The 24,474-nt window shown below is 44.5% G+C and overlaps 1 protein-coding gene across 5 annotated transcripts; it reads left to right on the top strand.

Moving 5' to 3' along the window:
- Positions 1-1,513: 1,513 nt before the first annotated feature.
- On the top strand, positions 1,514-15,011 carry CCNL1 (cyclin L1). 5 transcript variants are annotated; one of them, XM_069865318.1, is made up of 11 exons: positions 1,525-1,847; positions 1,987-2,061; positions 2,328-2,437; positions 8,593-8,713; positions 9,090-9,154; positions 10,488-10,587; positions 10,714-10,818; positions 11,091-11,232; positions 12,886-12,997; positions 13,152-13,250; positions 14,213-15,011. In XM_069865318.1, exons 1-11 carry the CDS (start codon positions 1,548-1,550, stop codon positions 14,559-14,561), a joined length of 1,578 nt encoding a protein of 525 aa, XP_069721419.1. In that variant the 5' UTR covers positions 1,525-1,547; the 3' UTR covers positions 14,562-15,011. The 5 variants fall into 5 exon arrangements, with proteins under 5 accessions (XP_069721423.1, XP_069721420.1, XP_069721419.1 ...); XM_069865319.1 differs by lacking the exon at positions 14,213-15,011 and having other exon boundaries at positions 1,521-1,847; positions 13,152-13,254; XM_069865320.1 differs by lacking the exons at positions 1,525-1,847; positions 1,987-2,061 and adding an exon at positions 4,257-4,329.
- Positions 15,012-24,474: the final 9,463 nt, after the last annotated feature.

The raw sequence follows: 24,474 nt of genomic DNA on the forward strand, positions 1-24,474 counted from the left end.
GTATTGTGTGTCCAGCTCTTGTCTCGTTGCACACAATTGATGCAGATCGCTCCCTCGTGTTGCCCAGGCCTGATAAGGGGTGTTTGCTTTGAAAAATTCCAAAATGACTCTTAGAGGGTTTATTTGCCAGCATTTTCATTATCAGGGACCAGGAGGGTTTGGTCTTCCATTGTTTCAATGAAAAGAACGTAGACATGGTTGGACTTGGATTTGATGGTCTCAAAGGTCTTTTCCAACGTAGTGATTCTATGATTATGCATCTATGATTCTTTGATTCTATAAGCCTGATTCTATGTGTCTATGATTCTATAAGTCTATTCTACAAGTATGATTCTATGAGCCTATGATTCTTGACTCTGAGGTTCTATTCATCTAGGATTCTATGATTTTATGATTCAATGATTCTTTGATTCTGAGTCTGTGATTCTATAATCTAATGATTCTATGATTCTTTGATTTTATGACTATGATTCTGATTCTGAGTCTGAATCTTTTATTCTGGTTTTATGTTTCTATGATTTTTTTACTCTGATTCTATGATTCGTTGATTCTATGATTCTACGATTTTAAGATTCTATGAGTCTACAATTCTGTGATTCTTTGATCCTATGAGTCTATCATTCTTTGATTCTATGCATCTGATTCTATATTTCTATGATTCTTTTACTCTGATTCTGATTCTTTGTGTCTATGCATCTACAATTCTATGATTTCACAATTCTATGATTTCACAATTCTATGATTTCATGACTGATTCTTTGGCTCTGTGATTCTTTGATTCTCTGACTCGATGCCTCTGTGATTCTGAGACTCTGTGATTCTTTGTGTCTATGCATCTATGATTCTATGATTTCACAATTTATGATTTCATGATTCTGTGATTTCATGACTATGAGTCTGTGACTCTGTGATTGTTTGGCTCTGTGATTCTTTGATTCTCTGACTGATTTTTTGGTTCTCTGACTTGATGACTGTGATTCTTAGGCTCTGTGATTCTATGATTCTTTGTGTCTATGCGTCTACGATTCTATGATTTCACAATTCTATCATTTCATTACTCTATGAGTCTGTGACTATGATTTTATGACTCTGACTGTGTGACTCTATGATACTTTGGCTCTGTGATTCTTTGATTCTTTGGCTCCATGATTCTTTGATTCTCTCACTCTACAACTCTGTGATTCTTTGATTCTTTGGCTCCGTGATTCTTTGATTCTCTGACTCGATGCCTCTGTGATTCTTTGTGTCTATGCATCTACAATTCTATGATTTCACAATTTATGATTTCATGACTCTATGAGTCTGTGACTCTTTGATTCCCTGACTCGATGACTCCGACCCTTCCAGCCGTGCCCCCACCCTCCCCCGCCCCCACTGTCCGTTCCCTTCTCCCCCGGCCGCGAGCCCATGATCCTCCGCGGCGGGCAGGGGCGCGGCGCGCGGACTCTTTTTTCCCGGCGTGCCCCGCGCGGCGGAGCAGTGCGCGCAGCCGTTGGCCGCCGCCATTGCTCGCGCGCCGACAGCGGGTGCGGAGCGGCTCCGCCATCATGGCCTCCGCCGCCGCGCACGCCGCCCCTCCCGCCGCCGCCGTCGCCGCCACCGCCGTCCCCTCCGCCGCCTCGGCCGCTCCCCCGCCGCCTCCCCCAACCACCGCCCCGGGCATCCTCATCGGCGACCGGCTGTACTCGGAGGTGTCGCTCACCATCGACCACTCGCTGATCCCGGAGGAGCGCCTCTCGCCTACGCCGTCCATGCAGGACGGGCTGGATCTGCAGTGCGAGACCGACCTGCGCATCCTGGGCTGCGAGCTCATCCAGGCGGCCGGCATCCTCCTCCGGCTCCCGCAGGTGGGTGCGCGGCCCCGGCCGGGCGGGCGCCGCCATTGCGGGAAGGGCGAGGGGGGGCGGTTGGGGAGCGGCGCCAGCTGGTGCGGACACAAAATGGCGGCGGCCGGGCCCGCGCTGACTCCCGCCTCTCCCTCCGCAGGTGGCGATGGCGACGGGGCAGGTGCTGTTTCATCGCTTCTTCTACTCCAAGTCCTTCGTCAAGCACAGCTTCGAGGTGAGCGCGGGGCCGGGGGGGAAGCGGGAGGAGGCTGTGGGCTGGGCTCTTCGAGCCTTATGGCCCTGGGACTTTTTAGTTGTGTAATCCTAGCCCTCATGCCCCCTCCCTGGAAGTGTTCAAGGGGCTTTGAGCAGCCTGGTCTGGTGGGAGGTGTCCCTGCTCTCGGCAGGGGGGTTGGAACTAGATGGTCTTTAGGGTCCCTTCGGACCCAAACCGTTCTGTGATTTCTGTGATTTTCTTACGGAAACGGGACTTCCTTTCAGATTGTTGCTATGGCCTGCATCAATCTCGCATCCAAAATCGAAGAGGCGCCTCGTCGTATAAGGGACGTGATCAACGTGTTTCATCATTTGCGGCAGTTAAGAGCCAAAAGGTAAGATTAGCTTCGTTATGAACGTAAACATCCATTATCACTAATGTACACTGCAGTTTTCAATTCACAGTATTTTTCCAGGCTAAGTTCAACGACCTAAAATTGGGAAGGGAGTGCTCGTTGGCTGCTCTGTAGGCAATGCAGTTCAGTGCTCACTTCTGCCGTTACATGGTGGACTCATTTTCCTTATTTACGTAGTTACAAGTTATGAGTATTGGCTCTATGGTTGTAGTTTTTAGGTCTGTTATTAATTGAGTTTTGCCGTCTTATATTTCTTGAAAGGTAGTTTTAGGTCATGAGTAGGTAACTAGTGGGTTTCTGTGCATTTCTCAGGCTTCTGTTTTCAGTAGTCCCAATACTTTTCTTTTGTTAGTACATAGCTGTCTGAATGTGGTTATGGTGCCAGTAAAGCATCAGTTAACAAAAAGAGAAAATTGAATTTTTCTAGTGATTATAGTATTAGCCTTTAGGAAAAAAAAAAAAGACAATTAGAAAGTATCTGAAATAAGTATGGTTTGGCCTGCAGTGTTTGCAGCTGTAAGGACACCACTTCAACAAGGAATGTGTAATTGAGCCTTGGAAGCTGAAGGCGTCTTTAATGGCCAACAGTGAGACTTGTGTTTTTCACGGTGCTGTGTGCTTGTATCAGTGCAGTTGGAGTGTGAGCTTGCCTGATCTGTGTGCAGATCTGGATCATTGTTTGCTCAAGTTGTAGAGCTGTTCTTAGTTGTGGATGTCTAACACTGCGCTTTTGTGTGTAAAGCGGTGTGTGTTTTCATGTGAGAAAATTAATTTTATGTATTGGAAGGAACAAGGGAAGGAGGTTTCTGGGTTGCTATTAAATGAAGTTTTTAAACCTGTCATGCAGCAGTATTGTGCTGTGTGTCTGTGATATTGGAGGAGTCAGCTGTGACAATTAGTGGTCGATTGCTTACTGCATAAGATAATCCATTGCTACAAGAGGATTTTGTTTCTAGCTATGTTCTTAAATTCACACTTTTAATTGTTCTGATCTGTATAACCAGGTTGCAGCAGGAGCTTAAACTTGAGTGCTGCGTAACCTTTTCTGAGAAGTTGAGTAGAAATCCCTTAGGAAAGTCAGCTGTTTCTTGGTGTATTTATGTTGGTTATGCTTCTCTTGTATCTAAAACTTCTGCTTCTACTATCTCGTGCTCATGTTTTACAAGTTAGTGTTAGGTAAAAGAAGAATGAAGCGGTGTTATGCTTTGGAACTCAGCCTTTTTCTTCTTTTAAGGTTATCTCTGATAGCCCTGAGAGAAGTAATGTGCATTTGGTGGTACAGTTTCTTACCACAGTTAGGATGAGGGAGTTTGGTTATCGGAGTTATGGAAGCTAGTTTGGTGATTCTTAATGTTTTGGCCTTGGTCCAGACAGTGAAGGTTAATCATATGCAGTGCTTTTCTTTACAATGAGAATATAAATTAGCTCTTTCTTTGCCCTGTGCGAAGGATCAGAGAAACTGAACTTAACCTGTGAACTTAAATCTTTCCAGCTAGCCTGTTCCAAATCAGAATATCACTTGTGCATGTCACGTGGTGTCTAAAATGCACCATGTCGAGAAAATTGTGCACTTCTACCCATTATTTTTTGGAGAAATGGATATTGTTGCTTTGAGATTCTGAGTGAATCTGCATGAACTTAATCTTAAAAATGCTGGTCTGACATTCAGGCTGGCCTTCTTTCTTTTTTTCAACAAGCAGGATGTAAACGTTTTCTGTACTTTTTACAAGATTACAATTACATAATCTGTACACGTTATTAACTTCGACTCTTTTTTCCCTTGCAACCGACTATACAGCGACCAGCTACATTTACCAAAGCCTGGGTGATGTGGAGTGGTACATAAAGATGAAGCTGTCGTCATGGCAACAGTGAGTGAAGTATCGAAAATCCCCAAGGAGAAGCCAGTGCTCTGAGAATAGGTCACTGGAACCGGGGGACTAACAGGTTGGCCGCTGGTGAACCATTTGGAAGAACTCCTGTATCTTGTTATAAGCTTTTTTCTTTGCTGTCCAGGTTTTTAGAATACTAGCTTAATTTTTTTTTTTTTATCTGAAGCTAACACTTAGGCTGTAGATAGTTTCTGACACACCACTCGGAACTGAAACAAGCAGTTAGGCTGCTGTCCTTTCCTTTTCACCTGTAGTCTAGTATTTCTGTTAACTGAAACTATTAACCTGCACATGAAGTTTGAGTAGGCTTACTTTCTTTCTTAAACAGTTTTGAGTTCTTAGTTCCACTTTCTGGCTCTGTGTGTTTGAATTCATAGTAAAACATGCTTTCATAAGGATACAGAAGTCTTGAATTTGTAAAGCTTTTTATATAAATCGTTATGTAAGCAGTCTCTTATATGTACATGTTTGCAGAACTGGGAATTGCATTGGAATTTCCTTTTTTGAGACCTGTAGTCAACTGAGTTACTGCTAGGTGATACTTCTATTATTGAGAAGTAAGAAAAAGCTGAAGTGTTTTGGACAAGCACATTTTCTTTTTAACCTTTCATGAGCGTATGTCATGTAGTACTGCATGTAAAAAATGTTTGTGCATGGAGAAAAGCTCGTTTTATGAAAATATTGCTCTTTAAAAAATTATTTGCTGAAACATCTGTTCCGAGTGAAGTGCAACTGTTGTTTAATATGTAGAATGTAGTTTGAAGTTCATTTTATTTGTTTTAAATGTGCCTGAAAGCTGCAGAAAGTCCTTACCAGACTAGAACCAAATGTGACTCCTGTCATTGTGTAATCTCACAAATGTTGGTTTGAGATGCTCAGTTGGCTGCTCTGGTCTTCTACTGCAGCAAGCAGGTTCATGCAGTTGTGTTGGAAATGGCTTGTATGAATAATGCACACTACTTGGTGCTCTTCAGGCTGTTCTATAAAACTGCAGTGGTTGTATTTACAGTGTTGGAGACAAATATTGAAAAAAAAATCTTTCTTCTCTCGTTGCCTGGCATAAGAGAGATCTGTGAGGTGCTGTACTTGTCAAAAGTACTTTTTGCATTGTGAACAAAACTACATGCAAGGCACTTTTCCTACAAAGTATCAGACGTTCCAGAGACATCAAATTTTAACATGATATTAAATTAAGCTGTAGTTGTGTTGAGAACTTAGGTTTCTTTTGTTAGAGGGATTTTTAAAAGGATATTTGTAATGGATGTATTGTTACAAACACATTGCAGTGTGTTAATCTCTTGGGTTGTTATGCAATCTCTAAATCCAGATGAAGTTTTGTGACTAAGTGTTGGATGGGCATTGTGTGCTCACTGTTCTTAAGTCTTGCCTGGAACTCTCGCACTGATTTGCCAAGAACAGATTCAAAGTAAGAATTTGTAATATTACTTGGCTGTAAAGCCCTTGAAGCTTGTATTTTATATATAAGCTTGTGAACTATTTCTCTCTGGTTTGTTACATGAACCTAAAATTAAATCAGTTGCTTCTTGGACTGAGAACTAAGCACAGCAAATGCAGTAGTGAAGCTCCGTTTTTTCTTTTTCTCAATTGGAAAGCTAAGAAGTGTTTGAAAAAGAAATCTCTGAAGTTTCCAGTTTTTAAATGAGTATACATACCAACATTTTGAAGTTTATGCTGAAGTATTAAATTGGTAAATCTTAATACAGTGAGTGACCTGACTTTTGCCAGTAATATGGTGCAGTAAAGTCTTCTGCAGATATTTATTTTTCCGTAAGTGGGTACAAGGCTGTGTATACAAGGGTATAAGGCTGCATTTATCTTCCTATTTCTGGAAATACTGTCTGGGTAAACTGATGTTTTTTATGGCTGCCTTAGAGCTCTAAATCTTTAGAACTTCTGTGTCATAAATGACCAGAGCAATGTGGGACAGCAGAGTAAAGCATGCTTATTAGTGCCATAATTTTGATTTTCCAATCCCCTTGCTGTTGAACACGTACAACCAAAGTAAGAACAGTTTGTGCTGATCCTATGACCCTGTAGAAGGACAGTGAGAACTTAAAATGCAGTAAGACTGTCTTTCATGTTGCACTTCTGGCTACTTTAATGTGTTTTCGTAATGCTGAATGGTTTGGTAGCTTTCAGAGAGTGCAAAGGTGTGTGGAAGGTAGTAATCCCATGCCAGGTTGTTGGAGGGTCCCATGTGGTCATGTTGTTCCCCTGCCGATTCTTTTATCTTTTAGACTGGAAGTCATACCTGCCCTAACTTTCATCCAACATCTGTCACCTGCGATGAAGTATTCTGCTAACAAGATAAGCTGAGCCTGGACACCTAAACTCGCTCTGAATGATGCCTTGCAGATCCTGTTAATGCCAGTGATCTCTAGATAAAATTGTGTAAAGCAACGTTGGAGGAAGTGTTGTTATAAAACCAAATGTCAGTTGAAATCAGTTGGATGTGGATCAGTTTCACTGATTTGAAGAACTTCAGTTTGGTTCCTTTGGCCTCCCAGTCTAGAGGGTTGTATTCAGGCAGCCGTTGCAGTATTCAGTTAAGATGTTCAGCCTCTCTACTGACATAATTTCCGTAAAGAAGCTTTGGAAGCTTTTCTTTTCTGGTAAATTTAGGGGAGTTGTTGGACCAAACAATAAAAAAATCCTGACTGGGTTATATTTAGAGTAGCTGGAATCACCGACTTTGTAAACTTGCCCTAATGAGTGAGAGTAACGTTTAATGAGGGAAGTTACTTTTATGTAACATGGCAAACATTATATTTTTTTAGGAGGCAGGAGTGGCAAGGCTCCTACTTGAATTGTAAGTGCTTCCTGACTATAGGAAGCTGCAGTAGCTCATAGTTGATGTCCCGGGAGCTGTTTCTCAGCCTTTAGGGAAGAGCAGGGGGAGCTCATGCTTCATGCGCATGGTCATATAACATTGTGCTTTAATTGGTGAGGTGGATGGCTTGTTGTGTTTGACCAGTGTCCTTCCAGGTGGTTGCTGGATTGTGGATTGCTGAAGTCGGAAAGCCTTTCAGCTAACCACATGGTTAAACTGGCACCTTCTTCCTGGGGGTTAAATTGAGGGTTTTTTTGAGTGTTTCTTGTGCTCTGTAACCTATCGGGGCAGAGAAGTGTGATCCACTTGTGGAATCAAAAAAGATAGTTTAGTAGTGAAAGATTTTCTCTGATGAAATGGAAGCTGTTATTTTGAATCCACTGGACGTTACCTTCAGAACACAAAAAAATTAATGTAGACTGAATTTGTCACCAGTGCTTGGGGTGTGTTACATTAATCATGTAAACAGACTCTGATTTAATAGATTATAACTAGCTGCAAAACCATTCTTCTGTGTTGAAAAGCATGTGGAATGTGTGAGATGTATTACAAACGGGGGAAAAGCTGGTCTGTCTTAAAGAGGAAGTGGAGTAAAATACACAATGTGGAATGTTGAAAGGTCAAATCTAAGCACAGACAAAGAAAAGAATAAAACGTTAGTCTAGCTAAAATTGAAAAAAGCTTTGGAGAATTCAGGAGTTTGATTTGGAAGGAATTGGGGCTTGGTAGAGCTAGACTTGGGAATCTTGTGAAACGAGCTCTTTCTTGTTTTGCAAGTTCAAGTAATGGAATTGATGTGACATCCGCTGCTCAGTAGTGGGTGTAACGTTCAGAATTACAGGCAGATCTGTCACAAGTTCAGGGGTTATTCTTTGCTTTACTAAGTACTTTTCTTATATCACAGTAGCAGGGCTGTCTTGTTCTCTGGAGATCTGAATAACCTTGCCTTCCAGCACATAGGAAGCTGCAATTCATAAAGCACAAACTTGCTACTGCTAAATCGGTAAAAGTCCTGTTCTAGCTTACTTCTGCTTTCATGCCCTACCTAGCAAAGGTAGTTGTCACACTCTTCTCCCACCTCTGTCATGAAGTGTAAAGGTTCTTCGAGATCTTTGCTGTAAGGCTGAATTTCGTTCCAGCAGCTGGACCAGTGTAGTTTGCCTGTAGAGTAGCAGAAGATTTTTTTTTTTTTTTTAGCCACCTAATCCATAGCTAGTCAAAAGCAGAAACTAAACTAGTTTATCTAAACTTGGACAGCACAAGATTAATGCTTAAACTTGCTTGCAGGAGTTGAAAACAGGTTTCTGTTGCCATTAGTTGGTTGGAAGGGAAAACAGAGATGCTGTTATTTTTGGATATGCAGTTTTGATTTTATTTTTTGCAAACTATAGGACTCCAAGCCCCCTGATACTTGATCAGAACTACATAAACACCAAAAATCAAGTAATCAAAGCAGAGAGGAGGGTTCTGAAGGAGTTGGGATTTTGTGTTCATGTCAAGCACCCACATAAGGTGAGTTATCAAAAATATAATGATAAATATTATTCCACCTTGATGACATCATTGTGAGCTGTGGGGCAAGAAGCATGGGTGTAATAATTACCTGATTTCTTTTTATTCCTTAGTACTTCTCATGAATGCTTTTGCAAGAGCACTCAGGCAAATAGTCATAATGACTTTGATAGAAACTGCTTCCTTGGGAAATGTTAAAGGTGACTGGTTTTGAAAACCATAGAAAAGTAGTTAAATATTGTCTGAATGTGATTGTGACATGTGAGCTTATGGTGAATGCTTAGAAAAGGATTGCTTGGAATATTTACTTCCTTACTGTTGCTTTATCTGTTAAAACTGAGTCTTTGGTTTGTTTTCTTTCCCCTTTATTCTTCAGATCATTGTTATGTATTTACAAGTCTTAGAATGTGAACGTAATCAAACCCTGGTACAGACTGCCTGGTAAGTTGGTTTTTTTCCATTCTTTTCCTAGCCAGGAAAATAGTAGCAGAAATAACAAGCATGAAGATCCATATACAAAGCAATGAGATGTAAGTTATTACACAAACATAAGCTTTTAATATATTTTGGTGCTTGTTTCTGCTTACTATTTTCATGGCTTGATTCCAACATAGTAATGGAGAACTCAATTTAACTTTGTTCTTTTTTCTACTCTTTAATTAAAGGGTAGTCCATGATGGTAAGTCATAGAGCTCTGCCCTCTGCACCTCAGCCCATGACCTGGGGATGGCCTGTTTGGCTGCCCTTCTCTCCAGCCAACCCAGTGCAAGCTCTCATCCGAGATTCACTGAAGTGGTCCATATCCATCGGGCAGCATCTTCTAGTTCTGTCTGGGTGTCCAAAGGATTTGTATATTTGCTTTTAGAAGTAACTGTTAAAAATGTTTCTAAATGTATTTGTTGCCTAGCTACTGTATACTGTTGTGTATTTTAAAAGACACACGGGATAGACTTTCTGCCAACATTTATTTAGTTGATATAGCATTTGGCTAAACTTGAGTTTTTAACGAAAAAGAAAATTGCGGTGCATGCAGCATGTTCACTTAGAAGCTGTATTGGGCGTGATTTTCTACAGAGTCAATTTGTACTGGCTGCTGTTCATTTCTATCCTGTAGCTCAGTAACTTAGAAATGGATGGAGGTCTCTGCTGTTTAAATGTATCTCTTGGCATGTATTTGCTTGGCAGTGCCACCCTGGTGGGAGAACTGTAGCTTAGTGAAGTGGGAGACCCATTACTAACTTGCAGGTCTTTTTCCAACATTTGATGAGCAAAGTGGATGCTTCTCTCTCTGGATGAAGTTAATGTGACTTGGAGCACACATAGAATTTTAAAGCAATGTTTTATGAACTTTATAAGTTGCATCTAGCCTCTGGAAAATGGTAGGTTAAAATATACCATGCTTTTATGCTTTCATTTGAGTTTTAAGCATATTGATTTTTAAATACAAGATCATTGGTGTTTAAAGCAAATAACTGGACAACTGAAAATTACTTGTTAGATTAACTCAGTGGACACTTCATGGTACAATTTACCGTACAGGGCTAGGAAGTAACCGTTTCGCACCTTGCATTGGGGTTTCAGAACAATGGCAGTGGTGCAAATTTTGTTACAGAAGTAACAAATGAGAACATCAAATACAGTAACTCTAAGGAAGCAGTGCTTTATATAATAACAGAAAAAATAATAAAGTCAATTGAGTCTCCAGTATTGTTATCCTCTAACTGAAGAGATGTAAACCAGAGTTCCAACCTGTCACAATTTATTTCTTTTTTAGGAATTACATGAATGACAGCCTTCGAACAAATGTGTTTGTTCGCTTTCAGCCAGAGACTATAGCTTGTGCTTGCATTTATCTTGCTGCTAGAGCTCTGCAGGTGAGCATTCATCTGTCCTTAGTTAGCATCGCCTTTTATTATTAGTAATTTGGTTTTGGGAATATGAAGGTAAAGCGAAAGTCTGGTCTGTGATCTGTGCTTAAGCTTTTGGCTGTTTAATTTCAGATTCCATTACCCACCCGTCCTCACTGGTTCTTGCTCTTTGGCACCACAGAAGAGGAGATTCAGGAGATATGCTTGACAACTCTTAAGCTCTATACTAGGAAGAAGGTAACTTAGAAATGTTTGTTTTTCCTGTTCAGCGTTAATTGCACCTTGAGCCATCTCATGGTTTTCTTAAGCGTGTTTGGAACCCTTGCACATAGGTCTTCTACTTGGTAAAGCTTTGCTGTGTGGCTTCTCCAAGGGGAATGTGAGCACAGATTACAGAAGTTAGTCATGTTACTGGATAGGTGATTAAAAGACAAAGAGTATTTTTCAGAAATGAGATGAAAATCTTAATTGCATTAGAGCAGCTTCTTACCACTATGTTACTTTAACAGCCCAATTATGAATTCCTGGATAAAGAAGTAGAAAAGAGGAAAATGGCGCTACAGGAAGCTAAACTGAAGGCAAAAGGTTTAAATCCAGATGGAACTCCAGCACTCTCAACTCTGGGTGGCTTTTCTCCTGCATCCAAACCATGTAAGTTTGTTTTCTGAACAGAAACTTGAATAATACTATTTGCTTCCTCTAAATTCATGTCCCAAGGTGTTAAAAATGTAGATTTACTTCTTTAGCTGTTGGATGGTTTAGACTGTCACAGAATTCAGAAGCAAGACAAATCTTTCTTTTTTTTTTAAAAATCACAAATCTTGAAAACAGTTTCAATACCTTGAAATAGCAGATTAGAGGGAAATGGGATGCTTTATTCCATACTTTCACATGTGGGAAGAGTGATAGATTAAATAATATGCACCTGTAAGGTAATTACATTCTGGAAGTATCTAGGCTCGGGTGTTTGCTGTATGTTACTGTGTTGTGAAGAGAGACTCTGGATTTTATCTCTTGGGCAGGGATGTTGCAATAGCCTTTGTGGTTCCTTTTGCAGCAAGTGTTTCTGAAAATGGCTTTCTCTGTTTTTAATGTACTTGTCAACTGTTCAAGTGCAGTGGAGAAAGACAGCTTGTGGTCAGGAAATGGAGAAGGGAGGATCACAGTGCTGTCCTGGCATTTGAGTGAAGAAATGGTTACGATGTGTATTTTGAACTGGCCGATAAATCTGCCTGAACTCTAATGATTCAAAGAACAGGCAGCTATGACTCTGCTTTTCCTTTTAATGCTGCTAGCGATATGTAATCTGCCAACGGTGTTTTAAGGCTGTTGTGAGCATTAATCCAGTGATGGGAGGGTGTAAAGTAGAAGGCACAGGCCTCCTGTCTGTTACATTCCCCTTCAGGAATTTAGGAACATAATCTGAGAAAGCAGTGTTTGTAGCAGTTGTTTCTCCTTGAGGACAATGCATCTGAATTTCCAGAGTCTTTTGAGGTGGCAGGTGTTAGTTTCGCACTGAACAATGAAAGCTGCTGCTTATCTCTGTGACATGGGAGCCTAAGTTAGAAGAGTTTGAGTGAAAGCAGGACCTCTGGTGGGGTTTTGGGAGACTGCCTACTAACTGGCAAACTGAGGGAAAGCTTCTGAGAGGAATCTACCCTTCTGTGTTTTTACATTAAACCCCTGATCGCCATTGAGCGAGGAAACTGCAGTGCAAGTCCTGCTGCAGTGCCTCTGCCTTCCTGTCAGCAGGCTAGGTACAAATGCATCATTCTTGCATAGTAGCCCTTCCATGAAAAGGTTGAATCCATCTCTGGGGTCTGTTATCTGTCTGTAGAGACAGGTGGACTTCTAAACTGACAAAATCTTTTGTTATTCATTATATTTGTACCACTAGTGTAAAAACAAAATCTGTAATTTTGCTGATCTCAGTTCTTTCGATAGTATTGGGAATTAACTGTCAAGGTAACAGTTTAAATTTTATATTTGTGAACTGTAAGGGCAGCTTTTATTCAATACCACTTGGGCTGTGGTGGATGAAATCTCAAATGAGCTTGGCTTGAAGGTCACAGTGTTCTCCACCCTCATTGGCAGCTGGCTTTAAAAGATGCATCCCCACGGGCACCTTGCTGCAGTGTATTTTTCCAGGAGTGTGTTATAAATGGGCAGATGGAATGAGAGAGTAGTTATGGAGGTCATGTTTGCATCTTATGCAAATACTGGTGAAGGTGTGTAAAGGATGGAATGTTTATTACAAAATATTTGAATAAAATACCTAATTTTGAATTTAAATTTAATTCTTAGCTTCCCCAAGAGAAGTAAAAGCTGAAGAGAAGAGTCCAGTATCTCTGAATACCAAAACCATTAAAAAAGAGCCAGAAGAGAGACAGCAAGCTTCAAAAAGCCCTTACAATGGGTAGGTAAAAATCTCTTCCTGATGAAGAGAAGACTTTTATAAAAGCAGTTTCTTTAACTGAAGTGAACTAGTTTTGAGCTACTTCGTGGAAGAAAATTTTGGAAATGTAATCCTGTTTTTTTGTTTGTGTTGTGTTCTTTTTTTTCCCCACAAGCATGAGAAAAGAAAGCAAGAGAAGTAGAAGCAGCAGAAGTGGTAGTCGATCTAGGTCAAGAACAAAGTCAAGGTCTCGATCTCACACTCCCAGGCGGCAGTAAGTCCTGGCTTTTAGTCTGGGGGAGGGGAGCTGCAGGGAGGAGGCAGGGCTTTGGGAGGTGGAGGGGGGATTCATTTTTTTTAGTCACAACTACCCCTCTGGAATATTTCAGCAAGGCTTTTCACTTCTTAAAAGCAGGGCCACTCCAAGTAGCTGGTAGGTGCTTAGCACAGGCTTCTAACTGCAGGACAGCAGGAGTGTGTAATACTTGGATCTGACTTCACAGTCTTGGTTCTTGACATGAAGCAGTTCTCTTGGTAACTGTGTGGTGGGTTATAGTTCAAGCAGGAAAAGCTTTGCTGTAAAATGAAAGCTTAAGACTCTTAACTGCGCGTGTACTTGGTGAGTCTATGATGGAGTGACTGCAAGGTAGCCTTCCCTGTTCAGTGATCTTCACAAGGAATCAATTGTAAATGAGAGCAGTCTCTAGGAACTCAGCCCACCTTGAAGTAGTGGGAGGTGCCATAGGTGCAGCTTTCTTCCAAGTGCATGGGAGAATATCTCTCCTGTCAGCATTGCGTGATGTGCTGTGTGGCTCTGCAGCGCTCTGCCTCTCTTCTGTGCCTGGAGGAGAGGGGGGCTCTGCAGGGCGATGCTGTGGTAGCTGCTGGTGCTCTATCTTTATATTTAAAGAATCTTCAGACTGACATCCAAGTTGGGAGCTGCCAGCTTGGATCTTGATGAAGTGTTCCCCTAAGTATTGCTGCCTGTCAGATCACTAAAGGGAAGAAGAAGGCAATAACCAATTTGGAGCCTGATGTTGAAGGGGAAATTCTTGACAAGGTTGAACAATTATGAAAGGCGCTGCATTCTGGGTTTGGGTTTGGTTTGGCCTTTTTGTTTTCAAAGGAACTCAAATCAAAGGCATGTTCTGGGACAGTTGCTATTATTTGTCAGTTAGCCCTGTGGAGGAAACAGTTGTGGAAGGCATGTTTTAACTTTTAACACTTCTCTGTAAGCTACAATAACAGGCGGAGCCTGTCTGGGACGTACAGCTCAAGATCGAGGAGCAGGTCCCGCAGCCACAGTGGCAGCCCTCGCAGACACCACAATCACGGCTCACCCCACCTGAAGACCAAGCACAGCAGGGAAGAGCTGAAGAGTGCAAATAGACACGGCCACAAGAGGAAAAAATCTCGTTCCCGTTCGCAGAGCAAATCCAGGGATCATTCTGATGCTGCCAAGAAGCACAGGCACGAGCGGGGACACCACAGAGACCGGCGTGAGAGATCCCGTTCCTTTGAGAGATCTCACAAAGGCAAACACCATGGCAGCAGCCGGTCAGGACACAGCAGACACAGGCGCTGAGGTTTGCACCTGCACCAGGTTCTAGTTTTGCCTGTATATAATACAGTGAACGGACTCTATTTGAGAACAAAGGAACCGATTGAGATTTGATTAATTTAAATTCAATATCTAATTTTGTAAACCCTGTAGAAGATTTTTCTTTGGGAAAGAAACTGTTACCGACTTTTGCACATAATACCTTAGCAGTATCAGATTGGTGAAAACAGCTATCAGGTTAAATTGTATGTATTAGAGTTGTGTATTGTTTGTTTATTGAGATGAGAACTGGAGAATGGGTTTCTGTAAAAAAGCAAAATGTACCTTATTTTTATACCAGTCAATTGCAGACACTTATATTTAAGTATAGTTATTTGTTTAAATGATGGTGGGAAACTTTCTTACACGGGTTTTAGTCTGCATGTGTTATAAAGATTTTTACAAGAAATAAAATATAAAGCTTTTTTTTTTTTTTGCAGCCTGTTGGATGTCAAATATGTTGAATCTGAACCTGTTTTCCATAAATGCCATCACTTTGCGCAGTGCAGATTATTGGGATGTGTAGATGTGATGTGTTTCTATTGCCTGTGGAAGATGTGGAGGGCTTTACAAGTTTGTATCCTTCCCAGGGGAGGCAGCGAGAAGCCAACCTGGCCTCCAGCGTGCATGGAACAGTTGGAATCTGAGAGCATGTGAGGCCTCCCTGTGAAGCTTGTTGGAGCAAGCGACTGAGGGTAGGGAAGTTGTGAAGCAGCTGCACTTCCCTAGGCACAGGTTACCCTGGTCCCAGCCTTCCTGCCAGCTGCCTTGGGGCTGTGGGGACTTCCCTCCTGCCCATCCCCTGCAGCTGCTCCTTGCAGAAGCCGAGGGGTTTCTGTCACCTGCTGTTCTCCTTCGGCCTGGCTGTGCTAGAAGCACAACACGCATGCCTGGAGAGATCAGGTCGGGATGTTTATTTCCCCTCTTTCATTACTGGTGGCAGATGACAGCAGTAGAAGGAGGGATCCTGTTGCAAGTATTGTGCTTGCACAGCTTTTAGCGGAGCTCCCTGGGGCAAACATCCCCTGTGCTGCTGGAGCTGGTTGAAGGGTCACAGTGACTCAGCCTGGGGAAGCTTTTGTGGTTTAAACACATCATCTGTGCTGCAGTGTGAAATATGGATCAGTTTGCTACAAGCTCACCCATGTACTGTGGTCATTTTTTAGTGTCCAGCTGCTGGAGCTCTATCCTGTACCACTGCACAACCCAAAGACAGAACAGCTGTGGGTGCAGTTGTGGGTAAAGGAGAGGAGGAATGGATGATAGAATTTGATTTCGTTCTTCCTGCAGCTGCTCAGGTTGTAACAAAATCTTTATCGCAGTGCTGTGAGGTGTTTGCTAGCCTTGTAAGTTTTAAATGCCCTGTGGACTCCCTTTGGGTCTGGGGACTGCAATGCTGCGGAGAGGTCTGTGCTCTCCTCAAGTGCTGCTTCCACTTTCACTGCTCCAGCAGCGAACCTTCACTTACAGCGTGGCAGAAGGCAAACCCTGGGGCCGGATGAGCCAGCAAGGGACTGAAACAGGCCTGGCTTTCTGTGCTTCTGCAGGAGCAAGTGCCTGTCCGGGCACAAACTCTGCAGACCTCGAGAGGGAAAGAAAAATGTGTGGTTGAGCAAAAAGTTTGCTGGAACTAGTACATTCTCGTAAGCAACTCCCCAGCATCCTGCCAGCCTGATCTGCATCTTTTCTCAAGAAACATGTGAGTATATTAAAAAAAAAAAAAATAAGGAGAAGATATATCTGTTTCTTGGTTACCTTTATGGTTCATTTAATCTGCAGTAGCTGTGTTTCATGTTTGTTGCTTTCAGGAAAAATGACTTGCTGCTATAGGAATGAAAGTTGTTGGTTTTTTTTTTTCCCCTGGATACAAATATTTAGTGATAAAAAAACAGTTTTGAAGTAACGGCACTATTGGCTCAAGCTCTGTTGAACATCAGAACTTGTGTATTGGAGTGAAACATGAGAAGGGCTCAGCCTGTACATTTGTGTTTATGCGCGAGCACTAATTGCTCTTCTGTGCTTCCAGTGCCTCTTGCTCCAGAGCTGAAGAGCAGAAGTAAACTTCCATGTAAAGCTGGAACATCTGGTGATGCTGGATGTCTAGACACCATCTGCTGCAGATTGCTTACACAGTGAGCTTGCAGTCAGCTAGCAAGACGTTCGGTGTTCCTCTGTGGCGGAAAAATGTCTTCAGGCAGCTTTATGGGTGGTGGCCTTAACCATGCAGCACCCTTGCCAACGACACGCTATGAAACCAATGGTTTTGGTTACTGAAACAGGAGCAGCAGGTCTTTCTCAAAGCCCACGTGTGTCAGGTCGGCATATGCCAGTGATTGGTCCAGTGCGGTAACCATCAACCATACCATGAAACGTCTGCCAAGGCCTGTGTTAAGGGAGGTGCTGTGTTACTTCTACAGCTACATTTGTCGGTCTTTCCCAAGACTTTGAGGTGTCCTTATGTGTTTATTAAGCTCTTAACACACAAAAATTAATAATTTAGAAGTGCTGCTTGACCTTTAAGCATCTGTATTGACTTCCAGGAGTCACTTGTGGCTTGAGGCTGACTTGTGGCTACACTGATGTATCTCTGCAGTTGAGAAGTATTTTTCCTTAATGCTTGTCGTTTTTAAATTCTTCAGTGTCTTCGGTGTGCTTGAGTCACTTACGGGAACCTTTCATCAGTTGAAACTTATCTCTGAAGGATGTGGTGGCTTTGGTGACCCATCATTGACATCCAAATATAGAAGCATCCAAGGCCGCAGTGCCTCACTGCGACTCCTGCCTGGAGCCTGCGGCTCTGACCTCCCTACAGACCCAGGCAGCCAGGTCAGGTGGTTGGGAACAGCAGACAGGGATGAGAAATGGGGTTTTGAGCGCCCTGCACAGATCTTTCTGTTTCTGACCAAGCTCCTTGTCATCTGTATGAGCTTTATTCTGCACAGTAAGACTGCGTTTAAACATCCTTCAGAGTGGAAATGCTTTATGGTAAAAACAGACTCTAATGCCCTACTAGAGTGCTGTTTCTAGCTGAAACCCCATGGTTTTATGGGACTGCAGCAGCTTTCCTGGCTCGGTCTGTACTGCAGTACAGCACCCATTTCCCTCTACCCCATCCCTCTGTGCTTGATTTACCGTGTTTGTTCTCTCACCAGCCCCAATGGGAGCACTGGAACACCAAAGAAACAAGTGATGGAACATGTAGATGAAGCACAAGGTAGGAGATGTTGGTCCTTCCTCTCCATCTTTCCAGTGTTTCCAGCGATGGCTGCCTCAGGCACAGCCTGTTGCTGGCATCGTGGCAGGCAGGGAGGTTTCTCCGGTTCCACTATCGAACCCAGATTGCTTAATGCCAGCATCGTAGCAAAGTTGTAGATGGCAGCTGGGGTGAAGCAGGAACAGGAGCCATGCATGACCCCAAGCCACAGCTCTGTGGCTTGGATGCATTTGAAAAACAATTGCTCTAACAGCAAGCATCTGTGAAAGCCTTGAGCTGCTGGATCTGATCTGCAACCCAGAGTGAAAGAGGGTCTGTTAGTAATTAATCCAGGTGTTAAGAGAGGCAGGGCAGGTAGGAGCTCAGGGGTAGTGACATCTGGCAGCACCCAGGGCTGAGCAGAATGCTCACGATACCTGCTGTCATTGTGGTCTGCTGCACCGGGGTGGTTTCCTGGGAAATATGGAGCGTTCCTGCATCACCTGATGCCAGAGCTGCTGCTAGAAACACTGTGATGGAAGTAAGAACCTGCCACCGAACCTCAAAGGTTGGAGGCCCTTAAAAAGATGCACACATGAGAAATATTCCAGCCAGCCAAGCAGTTTGCCTCGGGTGCGGGGGTTTGGCTGGGTTGGTCTCGCCTCCAGAATAGCTTTTCCTCAGAAAAAATGATGTTGTCAAAATGTTTTGACTAACGTCTCAACACAATGATGCAAATACTTCAAGTGGGTAAATTCAAAGCGTTGGGACTCTCCTTCACTTCCAGCTTTGTTGCAAACTGTGGAAGGATGTACGTGGACCAACAGCTTTGGACGGCTTGGGAAGAAAAAAATGAACAATCCAAGATTATTCTTGCTGGAAATTGCTCCAACAAGTACTCAGCAGGGCTTTAGCCATTCCCAAACCCCACACATTAGTGGCAGCAGAGCATGCCTTGAGTGCTGCTGTTAGTGACAGTGGTGAGGGTCCCTTTTCCAGGAAATCCATCACTGCTGCCAGGAAACGTTGTGAAATCTGTCATTTCACATCAGCTCCATCCGTGAGCCATCAAGTCTACAGCTCTCCTCTCTGTGCTCCTTGTTGCTCTCCCTGCTCTGAAACACAAGCTTATTTCTTGCAAGCTTTTTGGGGTAGGAACCCAAACATGCTACCATTGCCCCATTCCCTGCGCTCCCTGCTCCCAGTGGGGCCGGTGTGTGCCCACATAGCACTCGGGCGTTGTCGCAGCGGAGCACCTGCAATTACACCCTGCTTAGGAAAAAAAACACTGCTGTAGAGGAAACAGCTTTCCATTCCCATCTCCTGCTTGGCTCCAGACCAGAGGGAAAAAAAAACTTCGTTAATGGAAGGAAAAAAAATTGCAAATTTTTGTCCCAGGGAAGAGAATCCCTCTACCCAGTTTTGCTGGAGAGGACAAGAGGCTCCCAATCACCTCTGCAGCCATCCCCTGGGATGCTCCAGCTCCCCCGGCAGCCCCCCCAGCCCAGTGGGGCCCCCCAGGGCTGGGGGGCCCCCATCGGCTTCCAGGGCTGCCGTTCTGGGTTTTATTCTGTAGGTGGAAGTGTTGCAAAGCGGACACGAGCATCCCCTGCGTGCACACACACACGCATGCACACACATGCACATGCACACGCGCAGGCACGGGCTCTGCTGAAAGCAGCCAGAGGGACAAGGAGGAAAGGAGAGAGGACGCGTGCCCTGCCCCAGGGGCCGGAGTGGCTGAATCCTGCAGGCGCTGAGGGCAGAGCAACCTCATCAGTTGGGGTCAAACGCTGAGATGAGCACCCACCTTCAAGGAGCTGGGAGCAGCAGGTTGAAATTGGTGTAAAAGCATCTGTGTGCAGCTCTTGGCTCAGGTGGACTGGCTTGAATTACCCCTAGAAGACCAACTGCAGCCAGAGCAATGGAGAGGCAAGGTAAAATGAGGTTTATGTGCCACAGGCCGAGCTCATTCAGGCTGCTGTACGTGAGAAAACCTCCACATGAAGCTAAAGAACATCAACCTATTTGTACTGGTGGACGTCCCTCAGACAAAGATATATTTAAAGTGGCTTGAAGCATGAGGTGATGGATTTAGGTTGCTTTCAGTCATGCTGGCTTAAAAGCTGTCCCAGGTTTGCAGGAGACAAGAGAGAGAAAAGCCCTTCACAGCATCCCCATATCTCATGGCCTTGCTCGGCTGCCATTCCCAGCGTGAGTTGCTTGAGCATTTCAAGGTCTGTTGTTGTCAAAAGAACCCTATCTGCACGTGTTGATGCGGTGGCATCGGGATGCTGTTACCATCCCCTAAACCCCAACAGGACTGCACTGTTCCCAGGATTTAAGGAAAGAGTTTCATTTGATGGTAAAAAAAGAGAGTTTACTCAGAGCCAAATAATTTTCCCTGCATGCAGTTTCCTCGCAGTTACATGAAAAGTACAGCAAGCTGGGTAAGGATGTCAGATTTAAGAAGAATTAAGAAGTTCTTCGTTTAAGTTTAATGCCTCGGGGGGCAGAGACGGGCTTTCCCAGAAGAGAAGGTGGCATCAGGGCTGGGACCTTGGCGTGGTATTGGATGTAGGAGTGGGAGGATGAGCCCGCTGCCTGCACCCTGCCCTACCCACCACTACCCAGGGCAAGCAGGGATTCCTCAGGAATGCTTTTAATCACTCCCAGCACTTCCCTGAACAAACCACGCAGCTGAAAGCAGAGCTGGGTGTGTGCTGCTCCCCCAAAACGCTGCCCAGGAGGCTCTGCAGAGACACCACAAACCCGAGCTTCAATCTTGTGCTGCTCAGAGTGGGAATTTCATGAAGTTGTGTGCTGGAAATGTCAGCAGCCTCAGCCAGTGGGTGAAGGGGGAAGCAAGGGGTGGGTGATGCGTGCTCTTCCCACCCTGATACCCACCCAACGTGGTGTGACCTCCGTCCTGGTGAGCACCACTCCCAGCAGAGCAGGGTGGATGCAGCTGCAAGCCACGCTGCCCTCTGAGATGAGAGTAGAGTCAAATGTAATGACTTATGCTTGCCCTTACACAACAGCAACTTCTATATGTTCAGAATGTGTCTGGATTTCATTTGGCGGCCGTTGCAGAGCACAGGGCACCTTGGATGCAGCAGATGAAGTCTGATGGGAATTACAGACAGGCTATGATGGGAGCAGGCATCCCTCTCAAAGGGAAGGGGTTTCAGATTGACTTTACTGAGTCACACCTTTAGTTTTTCTGCTCCTGACAAGAAGGCAGCCAAGGCTAAGTGAGTGCTCTGTGTGCTCTGGCTCCTCCAGCCACTGCACAGCTGCTCGCAGCCTGCTGAAGCCCCTCACCCAGGGATGGAGCTGCGTGAGGAGGGGCCGTGTGGACCTGTGTGGGGCTGTGCTTGTCACACTCCTTCTGGTTCGCAATAATCAATTTGTCGTCATGTTTTAATTTGGAGTCGCAACTCAAACACTGCTGCTTCCTTCAGGCATCCTCCAGCATCACATCACTAACGCAGGCACGTAGGCGGCAATCCCTGAGGCTGACGGAGTCACCGCAGTCAGAATTAATTACTGTGCAAACACAGCGAGAGCGATACAAAGAGAGCCTGTGTGCTAATATATTATTAGTACCAAATATCGGAGGAAAACATCGAGTATTTACCCAAGACGCATCCCAGCATTGCTCTCCTCTCACCTGTGCTGTGGTGCACCTGCCCGTGCCCCTCGCTGTGGGACAGCTGGGACTCCAGCCTCCCCACAGCTCAAGGGTTTCTGCACACGACTGCTCACCTCAGGGAAAATTTTGCCCCCCAGGTGAGTTTGGGAGCCAGAACTGGGGGGACAAAGGCACGAGCGGAGGGTAGTGGAGCATGAGGTGTGACAGCAGAGCGCAAGGAGCGAGACCCTTTGCCTTGATGTTATTAAAAAGGTCGTACCTGTGCCCTTTGCTGAGTATCTGTGAAAGCAAATCACATCTGCAGGAGTGCCAGTAACTGGTGAGCAAGGCAAATGGTCTAAACTCATCAGCTAACTGGAAGGCAAAATTCATACCCATTTTAACTGCCTGCAGCCTGGGAGGGCTCTGCCTGCTCCACGGACTGTGCCACTTCAGCTAAGCCTGGCTTTAAGCCTACCTTTTTACAACCTGGCAGGAAATAAAACATATATAACTGCAAATTTGAGCCTTTTTGCCTGAGGTCAAAACAGTTTACTTAGCCGACTAAACGCTCTGGCTCGGAGGGAGCCAAATCACCCGAGTGCTTTTGCACAGAGGGAGCTGCGGGTACAGGGACAGCGGCGTGACAGGGGTGCCAACCTGCGCATCCGTCCTCAAACAGCAGCGTGGAAGAGCTCCAAAGTGCCGTAAGCCAGCACAGTGATCAAAGAAATGATATTTACCCACCAACTATTGCACAGCCGCTGTGCAAATATCATAAGGGATTGACCAAGGCAGAGTTATTAAACTGATGCTGCTGTTCCCCTTCTGAGAGCAGCGATGTCCAAGTGAAAAACAATCATGTAAGGAGTAATTAAGTTCTCCTGTCTCTTGTGCACTTTTGTGCTCTAACAAATCCCCTCGCTAAAGGGTTTCTCTGCTGCAGCGTGAGCGGAGCAGGGGCTGCACCCCTTTGCCAAGCTGATCCAGTTGAGGTAGGGCAGGTCCTGAGCAGCCGAGGGGCAGTGCTGATAAGGAATCAAGGGAGGAAATTGATAGCAAAATGATCTTAAACCAAGGGAATCGACTTAAGGATTTGCACAGTTCCAAATACATGTGTTCAGTGAAGCGGTGCAGCTTTCTGAAATACTCACACGCCTTAGGATCCTCAGGTTTGCATTGATTTACCCAGGACTCAGGTACCCAAATGCCTTCCACAGCCAGCTTGAAGTCCCACTTTAAAGTGTTATAGAGGCCGAGGAGCTGAAGGTTTGTTCAAACCCTGCCAGCTTTTACATGTCACAATATGTCTGGGGAAAAAAAAAATAAACCAAAGCCCTTAAGCATCTTACTCCAATTGGCAACGATGCAAAATTTACCCCTTGTGCTGAGAAGACACTTGGCCTGACAGCGCTGAGATAACCAGAGAGAACAAAATAGAAGGGAGAGGACTTGAGCTATCACCACGTCGCTTTCAAGAGAATAAAATAGGTGCTTTCTGGGTGAAGAGCATCCTCCTGTCTCCCCGCAAGCGGCTCCCCAGGGGCCCTGAGCGAGCCTGGCCCCAAGCAAGCACTCTCAGTAGTTTGAGTTGTCATCCACAGCGATTTTTATAAATGAGACGGACACTAAAGGATTATAGCACAGTAGTTTGCCATCAAGGAAACCACAAGCAGCAAACAAAGATGTTATCTCCTACATATGGTTCTTATTTGAGGAAATATGTCTGGTTACATTAATTGACACAATATGGCTCGGGGCTGGGGTTTGTTTTATAACTATTCCTGGGTTCCCCTAGCAACAGCAAAGCCAACGATACGGATACCAGAGATGAAAACACAAAGGCAGGACCCAACACCCTTCCCCTCCGCCCCGTACGTGTCCTGAACAGCCAAGTACAAGTGGTGGCTGCAGATGCCAACAGGCAGTGACATCGTAACTGCATTTTCCAGCTCTCCCTAGGCCAGCGAGCCCTGTCGGAAAATGCGACCCTCCCCACCCTCCCCAAACCCCCATTTTCTTGCACGTTCCTCACCGTATCGCACCAGGAGGCTGGTAAATGATGCCAAGATATTCAACTGTGCTTTAGGCTCTCCTTTCACACGTAGAGTCTTGTCAGACACAAAGATAAAGCAAGATGGAGAGAGGAGAAGAAACTCCCTCATTTGAAGCACAGGATGCTGTTTTCCTAGCCCCAACTCATCTTTTTAAACTCACATTCATCCAACCCTTTGCACGATGTCCTGGGGGCTGCCCAGCCGAAGCGATGACAGATGAATAAATAGCAGGTTGTCCTCTGAGCATTTCCTTGTAGGATGGATGCACAGCAGGTTTGGAACATCCTTGCCCAAAGGCAGCCAGAGGAGAGTATTTCTGTGAATTTCTGTGAATATTAATTTGTAGAAAAGCCTGGTTCTTAGAAGGAACTTTTCATCCTTTTGTTTTATAGCACGGGAACTAAAAATCAAAATGCTCCCTGTGTACAGCTTTGGAGGATAAATTACCCTCCAGTAACTGCTTCCATTACCCTCGAAGGAGGTCCTATTGTTATTTTTAGAAGGAAGCTACAGAAACAAAAATGAAAAAAGACATTGGCAAATATAATGAAGTTGGCAGCTGCTGATCTCTGAAAGCACTGAGGCAATATTGCTACTTGTTAAACCCACAGCTCCCATAAATCATGCTCCACATCTGACCTCTTTCTGGACACTTCTCAGCTGTTGTTGACGATTCCTTTTTGGGTACTTTTCCCAAAACGCACATGTGGCTCTTTGTTCAGAACTTTAAGACGATTAAAATGACCACTCAGCCCTGGCAACTTAAAACAAATACTGCAGCTAACACAATGCTTCCCATAGAGAGGAAACAGCTGGATGAATGGATGCTGAAACGGATTTCCATAAAAGCCAATGATTCATGAAAACTGGTGTTCAGCGAGCAGGGTCAGCGCCGGGTTCCTGAGGAGTTTCCTCTGCCGGAGACTGATCCCAGCGCCCCGTCCGCTGCTCTGCGTGTCGTTACCCTGACGCCCACCCTCAGCATCACGTGCGATTTCAGGGGAACAGCAGGAA

Source organism: Phaenicophaeus curvirostris, chromosome 10 (genome assembly GCF_032191515.1).
Source record: "Phaenicophaeus curvirostris isolate KB17595 chromosome 10, BPBGC_Pcur_1.0, whole genome shotgun sequence".
In the NCBI taxonomy this organism is placed as follows: domain Eukaryota; kingdom Metazoa; phylum Chordata; class Aves; order Cuculiformes; family Cuculidae; genus Phaenicophaeus; species Phaenicophaeus curvirostris.